This window comes from Pezoporus occidentalis, unplaced genomic scaffold, assembly GCF_034315485.1.
Source record: "Pezoporus occidentalis ecotype Australia unplaced genomic scaffold, CSIRO_AGI_Poc_V1 ctg18, whole genome shotgun sequence".
NCBI classification, from domain to species: Eukaryota; Metazoa; Chordata; class Aves; order Psittaciformes; family Psittacidae; genus Pezoporus; species Pezoporus occidentalis.
In genome coordinates, this window is record NW_026913640.1 from 5,502,745 (window position 1) to 5,521,728 (window position 18,984).

General features: G+C 37.4%; 1 protein-coding gene across 6 annotated transcripts in view; it reads right to left on the reverse strand.

Moving 5' to 3' along the window:
- Positions 1-18,984, reverse strand: part of PAN3 (poly(A) specific ribonuclease subunit PAN3) — an 81,615-nt gene that overhangs the window by 56,397 nt on the left and 6,234 nt on the right. For all 6 annotated transcript variants that reach the window (XM_062615116.1, XM_062615114.1, XM_062615115.1 and 3 more), the window contains 3 exons: positions 12,188-12,309; positions 2,378-2,444; positions 643-713 (listed from right to left, as the gene is read on the reverse strand). In XM_062615116.1, coding sequence (XP_062471100.1) covers positions 643-713; positions 2,378-2,444; positions 12,188-12,309 — 260 coding nt within the window. The remainder of the gene's footprint in view (positions 1-642; positions 714-2,377; positions 2,445-12,187; positions 12,310-18,984) is intronic.

Genomic DNA, 18,984 nt, shown 5'->3' on the forward strand with positions numbered 1-18,984 from the left:
TAACCAAACTTCTGGCCCTTATTCCAGTCACTGTGTTCATAAGTGTGTAACTGGAAAACACAACAAGCTGTGTTGGCATAGGACAAAGTTGTTTGAAGATGCTGTTTAGCATCTAGAAAAACATGCTTTACCCTCAGTAAAAGAAAGATTTCTCAGTAGAGATTCATGGGAATAAACAACCCCAAACCCTAGCTTCCCAGTAATATCACAGAGTGTCTTTTAAACTAAACACATTTCCAACTGCAAGGATTACCTTCACATCATATATAAACAGGGGAATGATTCTTAATGTATTCAGAACTTGTTGCCATGAAGGCCTGCAGCTGCTTGTGTGTCAATACAATAAAAATAATTTGTTTTCAAATTCAATGGGCTATGTCCTGATTTTCCTATTCAAAGCATCCTTATAAACTTCTGCTTACAAGTGCTTGGAATATTTCATAATAGCAGCAACAGTCTAATCTGGTGTGGCAAAAATGAAGCAGTAAGATCTTATTTACACCAGAAGCAACGTATTAAAATATACCTAGTAACATTAGAAGAATGATCCTTATTTCACCTAGCATTTCAAGTTATTCCAGATCTTCTTCCCTGTCAACTCACATACAAATACACAACTTAAGGAGTTGGTTGCTTGCCTACCTTCCTCCTTTGAGACACGCTGAGGGCAGCAAAGTCATTAAACAAGGATGAATTTGGTGAAGTTAGAGGATCTGTAAAAAGAATGTAAAATATGTTGGACATCTCTAATATTAAAAAGACATTTTACATTTTTAACATATTTCTGTATGAAAAAAATTCTTTAGACAAAACTTTAGCAACCACCCTGCTAAAAAAAAAAAAAGGTATTTATTAGATTCTGTGCAACTGCTCAATAGAAAAGGTGCTCATTAGCTGAATTTAGTTTATTTGATGCTGACACTAATGTCCATCTAATATTTCAAAGCCTTTATCTCCAGTTACCTAAAATTACTCATCTTCCATATATCATGGCCTTACAAATAATGTGAATTTTACTCGTCCTGTCACTGTTCTGCACAAATTTAAATCAGAATTAAGTGTAGCAGAAGTCTACATTCTGTTGGAAGCTTTTTATTGATTTTTTCTTTGTCAATACTTATATTTTCCAGAGCTGAAGCACAAAAAAGTGAGTAACAATCACAGATGCAAGTTAAAACTCCAAACTGCATGGGTAGAGCTGTCAAATTAGCGGATGACTGCCATCTGTAAGCACTGGTGTCATTCCTTTAAAAGTAATTCTACAAGTGAAGCATAGCTTGGCAGGGCAGGAGGCAGGGGGGGAAAAAGGACCTGAGACACAACAGAATTTAAACTGGTTTCCAAAAGTCATTCTGGTTTCTCTCCTTCACGTGCATCACCATCACTATTTGACCTGTCACAGTCAAACTCTGACTGCATTTAAAACTAGAGACTTCCACTGCCTTGAATAGCTGATTGTTCAGTGAGACAAAGGAAGCAGAATTAATCACAAAACCTACTGGAAATGGACCAGGAGGAAGAGAAAATAAATTAAAAAAAAAAAAAAAAATCAACTTTCAAGCAAGTTAATTTCATAGTAATTACTATCATGCTTAAAAAATTATAACCCTAGAAAGTAGACTAGCTGCGGGGTCAGACATGCAAATGAAGTTCTAGAACATCATTTACGCAGCAATTTTCAGAGCAGAAATACATTTTAAATGTTTGTCCTTGCCATAAGGGAGTAGTACCCTCTTCTATAAAGAACTTAGTTTAACAGCCACAGAGGAAAATCTGCAGGAATTCTGAAAAGTTCCTTACAGAAGTTCAATACACCCTCCACAATAATTTAGTGAGTATGCAGGTCTGCAATATTGAGACATTTTGTACGGTTCAAAACCATGTTTCCTATAGTAGGAAAAAAAATTGTAACAGGTAAAGTACTGCTTAAAGGACAAAACAAAAAGCTATTGAAAATCATCATTTACGTGACACATTTCACAAAATCTATACACCTTAAATTTAAGAATAAAAACCTATACATTCATTCCACACACCTACTTGAAAAGCACAATAAAAAGTCATACTATTGCAGAGCAACAAAAATGGCTTCACAACAGATGTCCAAACTAGCAATTCACTTGAAGTGACAAGACCAAAAATGACTTTTTTTTTAGTTTTTCCCCACTGGACCAAAGAGAAGGCTGAAAAATTGAGTTTAGTAGCACTTAGCTTTGTATTAAAAGTAATCACACAATACATTATTGTTAAAAAAATGAAGTTCTTCTGCACCTTGAACCAAATCAGAAGGAAAAAATTCCCTTAAGTCTTAGTTTTGCAAAAGTGAGTTTAAATTTCCAAACATAGTTTTGTATGTATTACATTAATAAGTACTTACCATGGCCTGCATACTGCTTGGCACTGTCATTGAGAAGGCTAGGAGAGCTGCTGCTATTTGTCATCCTCTGCGAAACAGGAGATGAAAGTGTGTACATGTAAAATACAGCTACAAAAGACTAAGTGATGGCATTTGGGGTGACATTTAGAAAGTTTTAAGAACAGACTATGAAACCTGTGCTCATTCCCCATTTAGTAAATACTCTAAACAGAAAATTATTTGTAGTTGACAAGAACATTTACTAAAGCATTTTACATGAGAGGAATGCAAACCAAAAATGACTATATTAAAACACTACCTTCACAAATTCCTTCTAACTTGGGAGGGTCTAACAAACCTATGGTTCTCTTTCTGTACGTTGTCAAAACATTAGACAAGCCAATTACTTATCTTCTTTAAACATTCTTTCACACTGTACTCCTGAAACAACTCCTCCCTTTATTATACACTACCATCACAACACGAAACTTTTCCAACAAAAAATACTCAAATTAGTGCAACATTTGATAGGTTCTTCTTAAAAATAAAGAGAAAAAAAAAACACCAACTTTTAAGACCTTTCAGCAAAACCATGTGATTCTTGCAATCCAGCAGGACATCTGAAGCCCTCTCAACACTTCTCCTAGACTCCATCTGCCTCTCCTGCATTCCTCTAGAGATATGGGCTAGCAATAAACTGGACTAAGTGTGTCAGTGCTGCCCTAAACCACTGCTTTGATAGACAAAAATCTAAGAAGGTCCCTTCTTACTCCTAGTTCCTTATTTTCTTTGTCCAGTCTCCCACAGGAAGAAAAAGCGTGAGAAGAAAAGCAAGGCAAGGTCAGGAAGCATTCTCCATTACTGAGAGAGACAACCAGTAATTTGTTAAAATATTCCTGGGCATGCTTTTGGCCCACATCAACCAGGACTCTCCTAGCCAATTTCCAGGCACTATTCAGCAGTGAAAAGGTTTGAGATCCCTTCAAATACACAGTTTGCATGCAGCCTCTGCTTTATCGGGTAAGCGTACACCAGGACAAACAGGCCATTTTATGCCAGCTGGCCTAAACACCAAGGAAAGTGTTCAGGCATGCTTAATTTAGTAGTCTAGACACAGACTAAGCCTCAAAATTTGTCACTGGAGTTGCTGTTTATGCTTACATTTTTCCATGACCAACCTCAACATTGGTGTCAGAGGGCAAGAACCTTGCTACATTATACTTCAATGTCATTCCACCTAATTCTTGATCAAAAATATCAATATTCTGAAGCAAATTTGGTTGGAACAGAGGAGAACCAAGAGAAGCTAGAGTGTTATAAAATATGGTAGAATAAACTTATTGCAATTCAAATTTCTCAATGTTTGCAGCTCTCATGCTACTATTAACTTCACCAGAAGCTGCAGCTTTCAATACTTGTATCTAAAAGAGAAAATAGACTGTATAAAGCAGTTCTTATGCAGAAAGTTTTATGTTGTTACCTTCTCAAGAGGCTCAATCCCTCACAGTGCTTTATTCACTCAGTTATTACTTCCATTATCTGTGCTTCATTTATACACCAAACTTTCTGCAACCATTCAGGCTTCTCTGATACAACTGTACAAGTATATAGTACTATAGGAAGCAGAACTGTAGCACATGCAGATGTCCTAGGACAATATATATACACTATGTGTACACATGTAAATACTATGCAAACCTTAGCTTTTTCAAGACTTAGATGAAGAAAGTCGTTTGCTATATGCTCCTCTTATTTTGATGCCACATATTTCATGTTCCTAAATACACTCAATCAACACAACATAACCCTCACTGAAAGGTTAGCGACCAACAATTCTTTACACAAGAGGGATGCCTCTAGGGAAACAAAGTTTACTTATTTCTACAAAATAAAGTAACACTTTAGGAAACATGCTAAGTTAACAATCTTGCCCAAGATAAGGGATGCTCATCCTACTGTTCACCATCATCAAAAGAGTAAGAGTATATCAAAATAACTAACCTCAGGAGTATGGTAGCTCAACTCTCCATATATTATATTCTCATTGCTGACCAAGCAATGGAAAGAAGTCACATAGTTTTTCCACAAATACTTGATAAGCATCCCTATTATGCATCTTTTCTTGGCATTTGATACATCCACACTGATCCTAAAGTGTGGATGAAACAAAGTGCTTTAGGAAGAAAACTCCTAAACGGAACCTTTCAGATTCACACAAAATTTGTCCTGGTGTAGATTAGAACATCTACTTATTCATGCCTATTTATAACACTCATATTATCATAACCACCTTCGTGCAAAAGGTAATGGCCTGCCAGAACAGGGATGATACTGAGATCTGGACTGGCATCAAAGATGGTAAGCATATGACTTAAACTTAGAACTTTAAGTTTACTTAGAACTCTAAGTTTATACCAGTACTCTATCTCTTTAAGTACAGGAGTTAAACACTCAGACTTGTAACATGAATAGGTGACTGCAATAATGAAAATCTGTGCTGATACGATCACTAAAAACACGCTGTGCATGCAAGACAGATTGCAACAGAACACATTGTTCATGGTTCTGAAAGCACAGTGCAAACAAACTCTATGAACATCAACTGTGCTTCTACAAAGTCAAGCCTTGTTCATGGTGCAAATGTATTTTTATATGAATCAGCACTGTGGAAAAACAAAGCCTCTCTCTTGGGCAGCTCTTGCTTTAACAACTGCTTGTAAATTGTACCTTGAAGGAGGTTAAAAAACCTCCACTTCACCACTCATGAATTTTTCAGTTTGCTCATTTCTATTACACATGCAGAAGCTTCTTAGCTTAACATTATTCATAGAAGACCTGCATGTAATCAGCAAAGTATTTTTAAACTGTTTTAATATTAAAATTTCTACCACACCCAAAAGCATTTAGTCTTTATGAAGGTTATTCCTATATTTGATTCCTACAAAGGCTGAAATGTCTTGAAAGAAAGAAGAAAACCCAAGTGCTACTTGTTATTTGTGTTTTCCAGAAGGCAGTTTTGATCTTAAATAACACCTCTCAATCTCTTCTAATGGTGTTGAACTATTTTTCACACAAATTCAATTTCAAGATGACTACAATCACAAGAACCTCAAGCCCAAAGGATGAAAGGTTCAGAAAGGTAAAAGGAACCATTAACAGAAGAAAAAATCTACTAAGCCTGCCAGGCAAGTCAAGCACGCACAAACGAGCTTCAGACTTCAGGACATCATGACTTTCACCATACAGAAGTTAACATAAAAAGTCAACTTTGTCATAACTAAGCACCACATCAACGTCACTCAGTTCCATATAAACTGCTTTTCTTTGCCTGCCTCTTGACAGGATTTATTGAGGTTCTTTAAGCACTAGTTAAAATTCAACTAGACTGACTGGCATACATCCTGTCCCTCTCCCTTTAAATGAATTAAAAGCTGTTTCTGTTCACATCTCAAAGCAATCTACTACAGAACAAAACTGTCACATTCATCCCTGTCCAAGGATTTAACCTGAGGTTTCAACTTAAAGTTCTTCTAGTGCTGAACATTCTGTTATGCCAGTTAACAAAATACAGGGTCTTTAATTTCACAGAAAAATTGAGAAACAAAATTTTCCAGAACACTGTGTTAATTCCTGGATATCCAAGCAATTAAGCAATTAATTATTTAACAATTAATCTGCTGTTTTATACCCTCCATTCAGGTATTTGTGTACATGGATATAGATTCCCCCAGGCCTTCTATTCTCCAGGCTGAGCACTCCCAGCTCTCTCAACCTTTCCTCACAGATGAGATGCTCCAGTCCCCTTCACCATCTTCAAGGCCCCTCACTGCACTCTCTCTAGTGTGTCCATGTCTCTCATGTACTGAGAAGCCCAGAAACCCAGGTGTGACTTCACCAGCGCTGAGCAGAGGTGAGGTGGATTACTTCCCTAGACCTGCTAGCAGTATTTTACCTAATGCAGCCCAGCACACCACCCACCCCCACTTCAATACTTCCTTGGTGTAGTATGCTAGGAAGAGAAGTGTTACAAAATGTTACTCCCACCTTCTAAAGGTACACACCACCTTGCCTCCACCCTTCAACGTTCAGTAGCAAAACACAAATTATAGCTGCACTTACAAGAAGTTTGCTTAGCTTTTATATCCCTCCACTAAAATATATACTTAGGAAATTCTCATCAAGATAGAGTATGAATAAAGCCTTGCTGCACACAATTACAGTTTTACATAATTTTACATATCTTATGTTACAAGACTTAAGTGAGGGATTTTGATTTCATCTCCACCATTTCTTCTCCCCAAGATACTTAAGAGATAGTATTTGCCCCCTCTGTCTCCATAGTCTCTGGCCTAACACAGAGAAAATTAGCACCTTCCTTAGAATCACAGAATCAACTAGGTTGGAAGAGATCTTTAAGATCATCAGTTCCAACCACCACCCCAGGACTGCCAAGTCCATCACTAAACCATGTCACTGAGGGCCTCATCTACAGGGATGGCAATTCCACCACTTTTGTGGGAAGTCTGCTCCAATACCTGATCACCCTCTGTGAAGAAATTTTTCCTAATATCCAGTCTAAGCCTTCCCTGGAGCAGCTTGAGGCTGTTACCTCTTGTCCTATTGCTTGATACTTGGAAGAAGAGACTGACCCCCACCTCACTACAGCCTCCTTTCAGGTAGGTGTAGAGAGATATTCCTGTGTTATATATCAAAAAATTTTGTAGTATGTCCTCTTCAACTTAATACTGGATCTATATTTCAAAATACTTCTTTGTAATTTTTAGAATAATATTAGTTGGACCATAAAAGAAGTTATCCTGCAAAAGAATAAGATTGTCACAACCAAACAAATCATTGTCAGATTCTGTGACCTACCTTGTGATTTTCTTTCTAAGCAATCCAAAACTTGCCTTTGACAGCTAATGTATTTGGCATCATCTATTGCATGTCCCACTCAGAAATGTTTGAGCTAAAGCAACTGGATTTCTTTAGAAAGCATTATGTAAACAACTGCATAATTTTGTATTTAATATAGCATGTCTGTAGTTCCACTCAGTTCTCAACAGTTAAAAACTGAAGACATTTACAAGCTTCTGTGCTATAAGGAGAGTTTTATTACTCAACTCTTGGCAGAGGCAGCAATGGGAACAAAGGTCTTTGTGTTTATTCAGCTGCAATGCTTTGAAGTGAGCATGGTCTTTACTTCTCAGGCTTTCAAGAACACTTAGTATACCAACATCAGAATGGCAAAAGCAAGCAAGACCAATTCTCTATTGCTTGGCCTTGCCAGCTCTAACACTGAAGATTGTTACCCCTTTTTTATTTTATTAGGGTGACTAATTGAAAAGTTGTGATTCTTACTTTCTACATTACCTGCAGTCCAATGGAAGCCGTGTAATTATAAATTTCATCTCATGAAAACAAGGAAATCAAAGATCTTTGTGAAGCGATACGCATGAAGACACCTTCTATTGGTTTATACTCTTACAGCGAAATTGTTCAGTTCCAGTATGACATTAGAAGTTATTAACATCAAGACACTCCTCTGCCTCATCCTGCCATAATATCCTTTTAAGATCCCAACATAATATTCCTGGTCATTCCTGCACCACCTGTATATTTGATCAAGCCACAAGTCAGGCAAGGGGCAGCACTAATGCCAGCCAAGAGGCACACGCAGAGCAGCTGAGCAAACAGCCAAGCATCAGAGGCACCCCAGCCAGCCAGCTCCTGCCTCCTGATTGTTGGGAAAGCCAAAATCAACGAGCTGCTTCTTGAACCACACCTCTGACTGTCTCTTGGCAGCTGCTGCTACACCAAAAAAGAGAAAGAACAGCTTCGAGGACAGCATGCAGCCTGTGGGCGATGTGTTGTGCAGGCCTGCTCTGTTATTAGTTAGAGAGGGGAAAACAGAAAATTCACTTTGATAAGCTGGAAGCCAATACTGCTAATGTAGCATATGAAAGCACATGCAGATTCAGGAAAGAAAAGACATGAAGCAAAACTGTATTACAGGAAAATGCAAACCACTGAGGACAGGAGACTATTAATCAATAGGAAATAGTAAAAACAGAAGATGCCAACAGGGGGGAATGGAAGGTTGGCTAACAGCAAAGACCCTTGAGGTAAAAAGAGCGGAACGATGAGGCAAAGCTATTTTTCAGAAAAGAAAAATAAATAAAACCATGGCCACATCAAAAATCCTTTTCCTAATTCTACCAAGGATTTTTACTCTTTTTTTCCACTACAAACTGAGCATTGCCATAATTGCACCTTCACCACTAATCTACCCCAATGAGATATTCTAGATCTCAAAACATTCTTCAACACATACAAATGAAATCTCAGTCAGAAGTCAGAAATATCCGTTCTCCAGAAATGTTGGCCACTAACCACCTACATTATTTATGATTAAAGAAGCACATCCCCTCCCCAATTCATGATTATACAACCCATTTTTACTTCCCTTTCTTTTGCTGTTTACTTAACACCGTAACAGATTTTCATTGCACACAAAAACATAAGGATTGCGAAATTTGTATGTAGCATTGCTTCAGGCATTTTGGCTCCATTACATATGTGCTATGATAACCCATATATAAAATCACATAGTGTTTTCAATAAGCTTCAGGTTTATGTGCTGCACATCACAAATGCTCTGGAGATTAATTAGGAATAGTCAAAAAACCTCATCTATTGAATCCCTGATGATTACGTTGGAAAGTATCTAGTGAATAAAACACGGACTGCAGAAAGATCATCTCATAGTAAAAGAAAAAGAACGTTACCCAGAAGAGACCAACTATTTCTATCTTTGCTAGATTGAGGCCAGTTAAGCAACTTGAACCAAGCTTTCTACAGGTGGTAATTAACGCCATTCCTCACCTTCCAGCTGTACAGGTTAGTTTGGAGTCTCTAGTCTGCCAGCACTGTTGGGTTTTTTGGGTTTGTTTGTTTGTTTAGTTGCCATCCTTTTTCTTGCCAGGCCTCTATAAAATGCAGACTGTTTCCTTCTTTCATAAGCAAAGCATCCCGTAAAGTTGAATGCAATAATCATAACCTGCACAGGAAAGCACACTGCCAACTAACAGTCTTTGTAAGAAGGATGTGAACAGCATGCAGGAGTAAGGCATGGAACTGCAAGATGAACACTTAACTATCAAATGGGTGCTCATTACACATGCACCACACATCTTCTGTCCTGAGTAAGTCCCACTTACAATTTTCCCCCTGAAAAAAAAAATTATTATGAGAAATATATCTCAGTACATAACCTCAAGGCTGCACTGACAACCTAAACTTAACATTTCTTAACATACAACTATATCTTACTAGCAGTTTTCTAGCAGCATGTTCATTTGCACATGTGTGCAATTTCCCGGTTTAAAAAAAATAAGCTGAAAAAATTTCCTCATATTGCATCACTGATGCATCTATTTGCGAACTGCACAGATCCACCAGAGATGGCTAAGTAACTCACAGATGGAATTAACGTTTCCATCTGCAAAAGCTGAGAGCTATTGACATATTTTACAGACACCTTCTGATGTTTCATAAATGGCAGAACTCTAAATTTTTGGTATCTTTAGTTTGATTCAAGGAACTGGAGAGAAACGAGCACATGGATTTGTTCTCTCCACCCTACTTTGCCCCAGCTTTGCATTATGCCGACTCATTTCTTTGAGCCAGTTTCTCTGTATTTCACTTGTGCAATTCTAGTCCTCATTCTGTGAGTATCCCACCAACATCTCTAAGCTTCAATCCCATCCCTCAGTCTTTCCTAGTTCCTTATCCTGTTCTCAGCTCAGTTTCTCTAAGCCTACAGCATCAGCCTCTCTTTCCTTACACACCCCTCTGCTCCAATTAACATGGATCCAGCTGTCATTAAATACAGATCCACCTTCATGCTGCTTCAGTGCGAAGTGGAAGAAAAAGAAAGAGGGAAACAAAGTAGACCAGCATTCCTGCTTGGAGTTCAGATAAGGCCTAGACTAGGCCACAGCTGTAATAGCAAGAGTAAACTCAAGATGGAACATTCCAATGCAGGCTATATCTTTTGGAAACTGTCTAACATCTAAGAAGTCTCCAGTGGGTCTATATAAATCAGTTTTGCTAAGGTTTAATAAAGTAACAAAATCTTTAGAGAGGAAAAGGTTCATCCTTGACACAACCACCAGTCTATGAGATTCAAAGTCTCTGTTCCAAACCATAAAGCATCAGCATTATTTAAAGTAAAATGCACTAGGATTTTTCCCACACCTTGCTCTCCAAAGGGCTGAGTGACATGGAAAACCACATTCTGAGTGGCTAAACTTTATCAGTATGTACTTAATTGAGAAGCTGATACAATCAAAATAGACAGCGTTACCAGCTTTAAATATGCAAGCAAGAACTTAAATTACATGACTCAAAGGGGGGGGGGGGGGGTAAAAATCACTATAAGAATGCTTTTTAAACTGTAGTTTAATGCCAGTAAGCATTTCTCAACTCTAATGAAATCCTCCTTCAGAAGTAATTTTCTTTAGCCTCCAATGGGTAAGAGACACATCAATTTCTTCTCTTTTATCAAAGAGAAACCACAATGCCTTGACTGTAATCTCACAGGCATTAGCAAAGCATTTAAAATCCTATGAGGGTTCATGTTAGATGTATGCCTTATTGCCTTTCTAGAATAAATAGTTATAATTAAAAATCCGTGTTTAGAAAGTCACCAGTGCTTTTGTAGAATACAGTTTAAGGATACAAAACATGATGACTTAGCACTAAAAAGGTTAAAATTATATGATCTCAGTGATACCAAAATTTGTAACTTCCAGCTTCAATAGTACATTCTGGAATCAGAGGTTAAAATTTCTCTGTTTAAATCATGCAGCACTGTCAGTAACAAACATTTTCACAGTTTTGCAATTCTACTGAACAAGAGAATCCAGCATTCTTGAAAACATGCAGGGGAAAAAAAAAAAAAGAAAAAAGAAGGGAAAAAGGAAATACACCTAATTGTTTCACCTTTTGCTGAGTTATTCTTCAATCCCTAATACAGGCAGAACTGAGATCAAAGTAAACTCATAAGGAGAGTTTCCTTGATATGAAAGAGAGCTGTTGTCAGGACTTAGTGTGAACTGTTTGACTTCTGCTCTCTTTCATTTACCAGAAACTGGTTTGTTAAACCTTTGAGTATAGGGAGAGACCATCTTTTCAGCTTTTCAAAAGCTTAACAGTTTGAGGGTGGTGTTCTAGGACTTCATGTGTTAACTCAATAGACAGTCATTTGGGTTTGAAATAACAGCCTTTTGCTGAAAATTTTGCATAATACTACCTACACAAAAAATTTCACCTCATGGGAGTTCCTATGTCAACATCTACAGAAAATTATAAATACAAGAAAACATGTCAGAAGACTTAAACATAATGGAATACCCCCAGACACTAAGTTTACAAATTCTGAAGCTTTTGTCTAGTAATTTACAGGTTTGACAGTTCACATTCTGCTTCAGTGACTTTTGCTCTTTGAAATATATAAAAATCAGATTTTTGAAACATTTACTAAACGGCTATCAAAATAAGCTATAAGCCTAAAAAGAAATCTAGGAACAGAGTTAATATATTTGCCAAAATCCAGTACAACAGCTCAGATAAGTGCCAACAAAAAGACTAATTTTAAAGCAATGATATTCTTGCATTTCCACCTGCAAGATTAAAGCGAGTATATACTCTGTATATCCTATGACACATTCCATAAGGCCCTATTTTTTCTGCTTCTTGAACAGTTTTCCCTTCCCAGAGTAACACCAGCCAGAATTAATGAAACTGCATACAACTCAGTGCTATTACCTGCATCATGGGGTACTTTGTTTCAGCAGGACCTCCAAATCCATTAACGCCAATGAAGCTGGTGCTAAAGTAGGAATCTGTGAGACTAGCATCAGCTAACCCTCCGCCATCCATTCCAGGAACTAAAAGAAGAAAAAGAAAACCATTTCAGAAAACCATTAGCTTACCATGGGTTTATTTGCTAATACCTCTTACATAATTCTTTTGGCAGGAGGGTAGAAAAGGAAAAGGCTGGTGATACTGTATTTCAAGCCTATCTCTCTCTGCAAAACGACAAAAAAAAATTTTATGAAAGAGGTGGCTAAATGACAGCATATGCAGCATGAAATTACAGCACAAATTCAGAAAGAGGCAGAAAAGTGAAAAGCTTTAACAGACATTATGTGTTTGAACACAAGTAACAAGAAAGGTAATGATACCATAAAGAATAGAAGAAACTAGAAAGTAAACTTATTCTAAGAAAACCTGCATTCTTGCATACCCCATCTTCGAAATACATCTGCCAAGTAGAGTTTTAAACTGGATGCACTGGTTCTTTTAAAGGGTAACACACAAAATTTACATTTAAAAAAAAATCTCAAACCCTTTCCCACAAAACACAAACATTTTCAAAACTTCCTTAAGAACATAAGACTATTTTCATTACCTCATACTTCAAAAAGTGACAACAATTTCATGAAATGTGGCCAAAAATATCTTCTAGACTGAAAGCAAGTGTGAAGAATGTAAGAAGAAATTAATCCCCAAATAAGACTCTTGACATACAAGTACAGTACTTTAACCGCAAATGAATGATTTCAATACTATGAAACTACAGAGAACAAGAAGCAGTAATAATAAACACAAAGCACTCAAGTGGGCATTATCTTGATAACAAAAAAAAGTTTACAAACAGTATACAAACTCAAATTAAGCTTCCACAAAAACACCCACAGCAAATTATAAAGACACTAATCAGTATGGCCAGGCCACTGCAAGCCAAAAGGCATGAGTAATCAGTAGCTCCAAGGTAAGAAGGCACACATCCAACTCAGAACTTCCTGTACCAAACCATCCGACTTGAGCTTCTGGGAGGACTCGCAGCCAGCCGATGACACCCGGAAACAACTTCCTGATGCTTCTCCTCAAAGGAAATAAAATGCAACTTCGTGGCAGAGCTAAAGGAATGCAGATTATAAACCCCTCATATTTCAACAGAATGGGAATTTTCCCTCCAAAAAGAGACTGCATAACCTGGTGAGCTATTTCCATGATGTAGGCACAGGAAAAAAAAAAAAAAAACACAGCCAGATGAACTAACAGGAAGGGCTGGAAGAGGAGAATGACAAACAGCACCCTTACTACAGACAGATGGCAACACTGCCCAGCTGCACTCCCCCAGGCTGGAGCTGGATGAGCTAGACAACTGGGGGTAACACCTACAGCACCCCAAATGAAGAGCTGTATGTCAGAGAGATCAAATAAATTGAATACCTCAGTGGCAATACATATCAGTTTTGCAAGCAAAAAAGATTCTTGAAGTATTGCTGGCAGATCTAGAACATTACTTGTCTACTCTGCACATTTGAGGGAGGCACCTAAGGAACCTTAAAGATCCTAATTACTAATGAATTGCAACATATTTAAGTTAGCTAAGAGAACAGGCAAATAAAGCTCTACTCTCCATGCCCAAGATTGTTCTTCATAATTTCAAAGGAACAGCCACACAAACTTCAGAAATCCTCTTGCTACAGCCCTAGGAAAAGCTTTTAATGTCTTTTAAATGTCTGTCCCTCATTTGCCTTCATCTGCGAAACTTACATTCAAAGGCCTAAGAAAAGTATTTTAAGTTTGAACTACTGTATCAGGGAAAATTTAATGTCTTCAATAGCCCCAATTACTGTCTCATCCTACCTGCTACAGTCACACTGTGAAGGTTAGCATTTTAACACAATTGTTTTCTGTCATCATGAAAAATACCAGGACTCCATAATAAAAGAATATGAAAATATAGCTAATCAGTGTTTAATTACAAATAATTTCAGTCCATTTTGTCCACGAATTATTCAGGGTTCAAACTCTGGGTTTATTTTAAAAAATACATTTCCAATATAGTTTTCTCTGCCTGCATTTCAGCCAGTATCAAAAACTGATGCAGTTTTTAATGCTATCTCTTTACTGTAAAAGACCAAAACTGTTTGAGTTCCTGGAACACTGTCATTTCAAGGTACACTCTGTAATTTCAGCAGTATATCTACTATTTCACGTTATACTTCTGTCAGAAAGTCCATATTCTATCCAATTTTTAGCAAACTAGCAAGCAACTCCATCAGATTGCACCATCAGCTTTACAAATCCTTCAGCCCCTGTTGAACAGTCAAGAAATTGCTGATCCTTTCTGCTTCTTCCACTGCTCCTCAATATACTAGAGTCAACGTTAGAACCCACCTTGAGCTCTCCACTGGAAATAGGCAAGCGAAAGGCTGCAAGCTTTGCCACATTCAGCAGCAAGACATGTGAAGAGCTCCCTCAGTGTGAAGAAACCCAGAGCTGACCTCCAGTAACTCCAGACAGTGGCACAGCTGCAATCACCCATTATTCAAACAAAGCACTGGTGCTGGTAACCTTGTTGGAGCATAAATACAGCACCAGATGCTCTTCTCCTAGTCTGGCTGAAGCACTACCAGGGCCAGCAGCCTTTCTGCTGCTGGTATGTGCTATGCAGCCTAGCCAAACCACTTAAAGATGCTCAAAGCTACAATTTAGGCTTTCTATTGGCACACTGATATTCAACTGAGCACTCCAAGTAACAGAAGCTTCTCCAGAATATTTACCTTTATCTAGCTTTATGAAGACTATCTTTCTACTGAACTGCAATGGTTTGGCCATACCAATCAGCCTTCTTATGCCATTACTACAAATTCTGTACTCCAGTACTAAGCCACCTTCATACCACTCAATTCTATGGGTACCACAGCAATTTCAACTATAAGGCATTCTGTTGTCCAGAAACACACATCTAGTGAAGCGACCAAGATGACAAGAAAATATTTTCCACAGGAACTAAATTCAAAAGAAAACCATCAGAATGAAGTAAGCTCAGTGGAGCAGAGGGTAGTTTTCTTGGCAGTAGCTCCTACTAAAAATAGGATGCTCTAGAAGTGCTAAGTGTAACTGTTGTCTTCAGAAGAAAACTCAACACCAGCTTCCTTAAACTAACTTCCCTATATAACAAGCAATAAAATTAAGACTAACAAAAAAGATGCAGCTTACATAGGTACAATGGGAAAAAAAAAAGTAATTCCCTCATTGCCTATAGAATCAAGAAGAATGTTCACTACATACTCCATTTCTGTTTGAAGATGGGACATTCACTTGTTACAGTGATGAAAGCTCAGCAAATACCTAAACAGCAAAGGCAGTTTTACTGTATTTGGCACCTGGCCTTCTCCATGAGAAGTAGAAGGCTTTTATCATCCTTCTGTCAAACACTTGGCAAATCATAAATTCTCACTTGTTTCTTGAAGACCATGGTAGTTCAGAGCATGAAAAAATAAAAGTGATTTATCATAAGCAAACCATAGGAGAAGGTCTTCAGAAGTGGGCACACTGCATACCACATGGGCAATGTGGTATTAAAAGAAATCTAAACTGGAAAGAAAACCTTAGTCCTTAGAAAGTTTTTATTCTCATATGTTTAATAATTTACACCAGACCCTGCATTCAACTTGTCTATCAAGATCTTTCCTGTGTAACAACTGAGAGCACACACTGTCAAGTGCTCTGCACACAGCATTATTAGAATGACAAAACTTCTGAGGTTTATGCCTTTTCTCTCTTAAAGCATTGATTGTAACTTCAGGAAAGTAAGCTTAAACAATATAGGAAAGTCTTGAATCCGTTATTTCTTGTCAAAAAAACACATGCCTTTCTGTTGTGTAACTACTATCCATGCATTGAAATTGCATATATTTTCAACAGACTCTTCCAAAGACAAGCAACAAATTCCTTAAAGAAGGAAGGTTGACGAGGCAGGTCTGAGAAAAGATGGATATGAAAGGGAACAACTAGGAATCCAGCAAGGAACAAAATGCTAACATGTTATGTAAGCACATATGTGAAAACAAGAAGAAACTTCTCAATTCCATCAACATTAATGCCAGAAGCTACATCCTGGCAATTCTGTAAAGAAAGAAAAAACAGCATCTTGAGAAATTCAGAAGACTTTTCTACTTTTTATACACATATTACCTAATAATATTTTGCTTGGTGAGTAACACTGCAGCTTAATGTGACAACTGCAATTAAAAATAAATATCTTCTTATATAATTCTTCTCCCACAGAATTTTAGCAGAAAGTAGGCTTCCCATCAGATGCAGGCACCAAAGAGGGGAAAAAAAAAAAACCACAAAAAACAAACAACCCAAGTAGTTATTTTTGCCTTACTTATTACAATGACATTTTTCAGAAACAAAGGATCTCATCACAGCTTAAGTGTCTGAGTACTACGGTGATGAACTCAACACACACGCTTCAACAAGATCTGTGGGTTTGGTATGGTTTTAGTTTATTGCTGATACTGTCTAATACTAGCACTATCTGAATACTAACACAAACACTATCTGAAAAGATGGCACTTCTGATATTTTCATTCTAATGTTATACTAACCAGCAAACAAATACTGTAATATCCTATGCTGCTGCTTTTATGAACTTAGTATCAGCACTGACCATCTTGGAAACTGTTCTTAATATAAAAAAGGGTTACAGGAATGTGATATATTGCTCCAAAAGTTAATGGACTAAAGCAAGATCACAACAGATTTTTGTTGACATATTTTTCAAAACAACAATTTAAAGACTTCTAGCAAGATACTAGAACATGGATTGAAATTATTTATTTTGCTACTATCACTGCTTAAAAAAAAAGCAAAACCAAACTGTGTTATAATTATTTTTTATGCTGGGAAAAAAAAAAAAAAAAAGCTTATGTAGACAGGTAGTCTTTATTTAAACTCCCAGAACTGCAACAGAGCAGGCACTTTTCACCTCAGCACAGCTTGGTAAACTGGATCATAGGTTCACTGCATACCATGTGCATACAAAGGACAAGGTGTTATCTCAGCTAGATATAAAGCAGTAAAAACCACAGTGCCATATCTCCAGTAGAATTTTACAGAGATTTCTATCCTAGTATTGAGATAAGAACAATAAAAGTTTTATACAAAGCCTACCTATGACAAGCCATTTAAGATTTGTGTCCTTTTAGTCTCCTAGAAGCACAGAGGTGTCGGAAGAGCTTATGCTTGTCCTACTTTGTTTTGTACTGGTATCTTTGTATCAGGAAATAATAACGTGCTTGTACACTTTTGTAACAGTTCATAAGCACTATACATAGGTTACTTTCACTACAGTGCTGCTACTGTTGCAACTTGTTAGGGAAAGTGGACTCTCTGGTGTTTTTCTGTCTCTCTCATTTAATGCAGTGTTTTTGAAAAACAGGCTTGAGAATCAGTGAAATAGAGACAACAAAGAAAGTGAACAACACCCCCAGGCACGAGAGGCAAAAGTAAAAGCATGTGCCTGGGTTAGTGTGCTGTGACGGAAAGTGCAATATGAGGGCAGGCAGCACAAATGAACCAAGTTGGCTGAAAGGCAGACAGGAAGCAAAAACAGTTTGGGAAACACTGCTTTATTTACAAACACTCCCACTAGGCGAGGAGATATTCATGGGCAAGTAAAATGAAAACAGCAATCTTCACTGTAATAGTAAATGACTGAGCTCTTTTAGTTTGGGTTTGTTGGTGTTTTTTTTTAATTTATCTCACATATCATAGAAGCATCTGATAAAGAATTTCAAAAAACCACACCAATACGTGCCATCCTTTTGCTCTGTAAAACTCTCAGTGCAGAGTCCTGAGCAGCAGGACTCCTCATGGACCAAGTCCAAAAGCCCAGTGATAACACAAACGAAAACTCGTACTTTTTCAAAAGTCAGAGCTACTCTGCTATCAGAAACAGCAACTCAAAAGTAATGCAATTACTTAATATCATAGCTTTCCAAGCAAACCATCTCCAAAAGCCTTCACAATTCCTATCATATTGCACTGAATTATTCAATAAACTGCATCAAAATTCTCAAAACATACATGCTTAAGCTTTTGGTTTTTAATAGCCTTCTAAAACTTTTTTTGTATATAAGTAGTTGTATGAAATGTGTGTAGATGACCTGAACAGAATGTTAGGACATTTTTCACACCAGCAGAGGAGAATGTATAAAGGAACAGGTCTTCTTGCCAGCTACATCTGCATTAGAGCAACTGAAGTTGAGGGAGTCTACCCACAGACTACAGGAATTGCAGAACAGATAACCAACCTGACGAGAGCTTGCACAATGCATGTCCCTACTCTCACTTTTATATATCTGTACTTTGTTTCTAAATCTCTATTCTCAAGTTGGTTGTTTTTTGGTTTTTGGTTGTCAAGAGTAAAAGGCTGTTAAGGAAGCAAAATAAAAAAATACAAATAAGTTCTAAGCACAAAGTATCTCTGAAGCCAGACAAAACAATCATATAATCAGAATTTTTTTTAACTCCTGGAAGACTCATGGAACAAACACACACATGCACACGCATACAGAGCATGATATACTCCAACTCATCTCCAATACACATTGATTCACCACACCATTTACTGGTGGTGTAATGCATCTTTATTAGAAAGTAAAAGATGAGGAAAACATCAGCTCACTATATAAATCCCTCCACTGACCCCCTTTTCATCAGCTGCTTCAGCACCAAGATTGTTTTTCTACTTT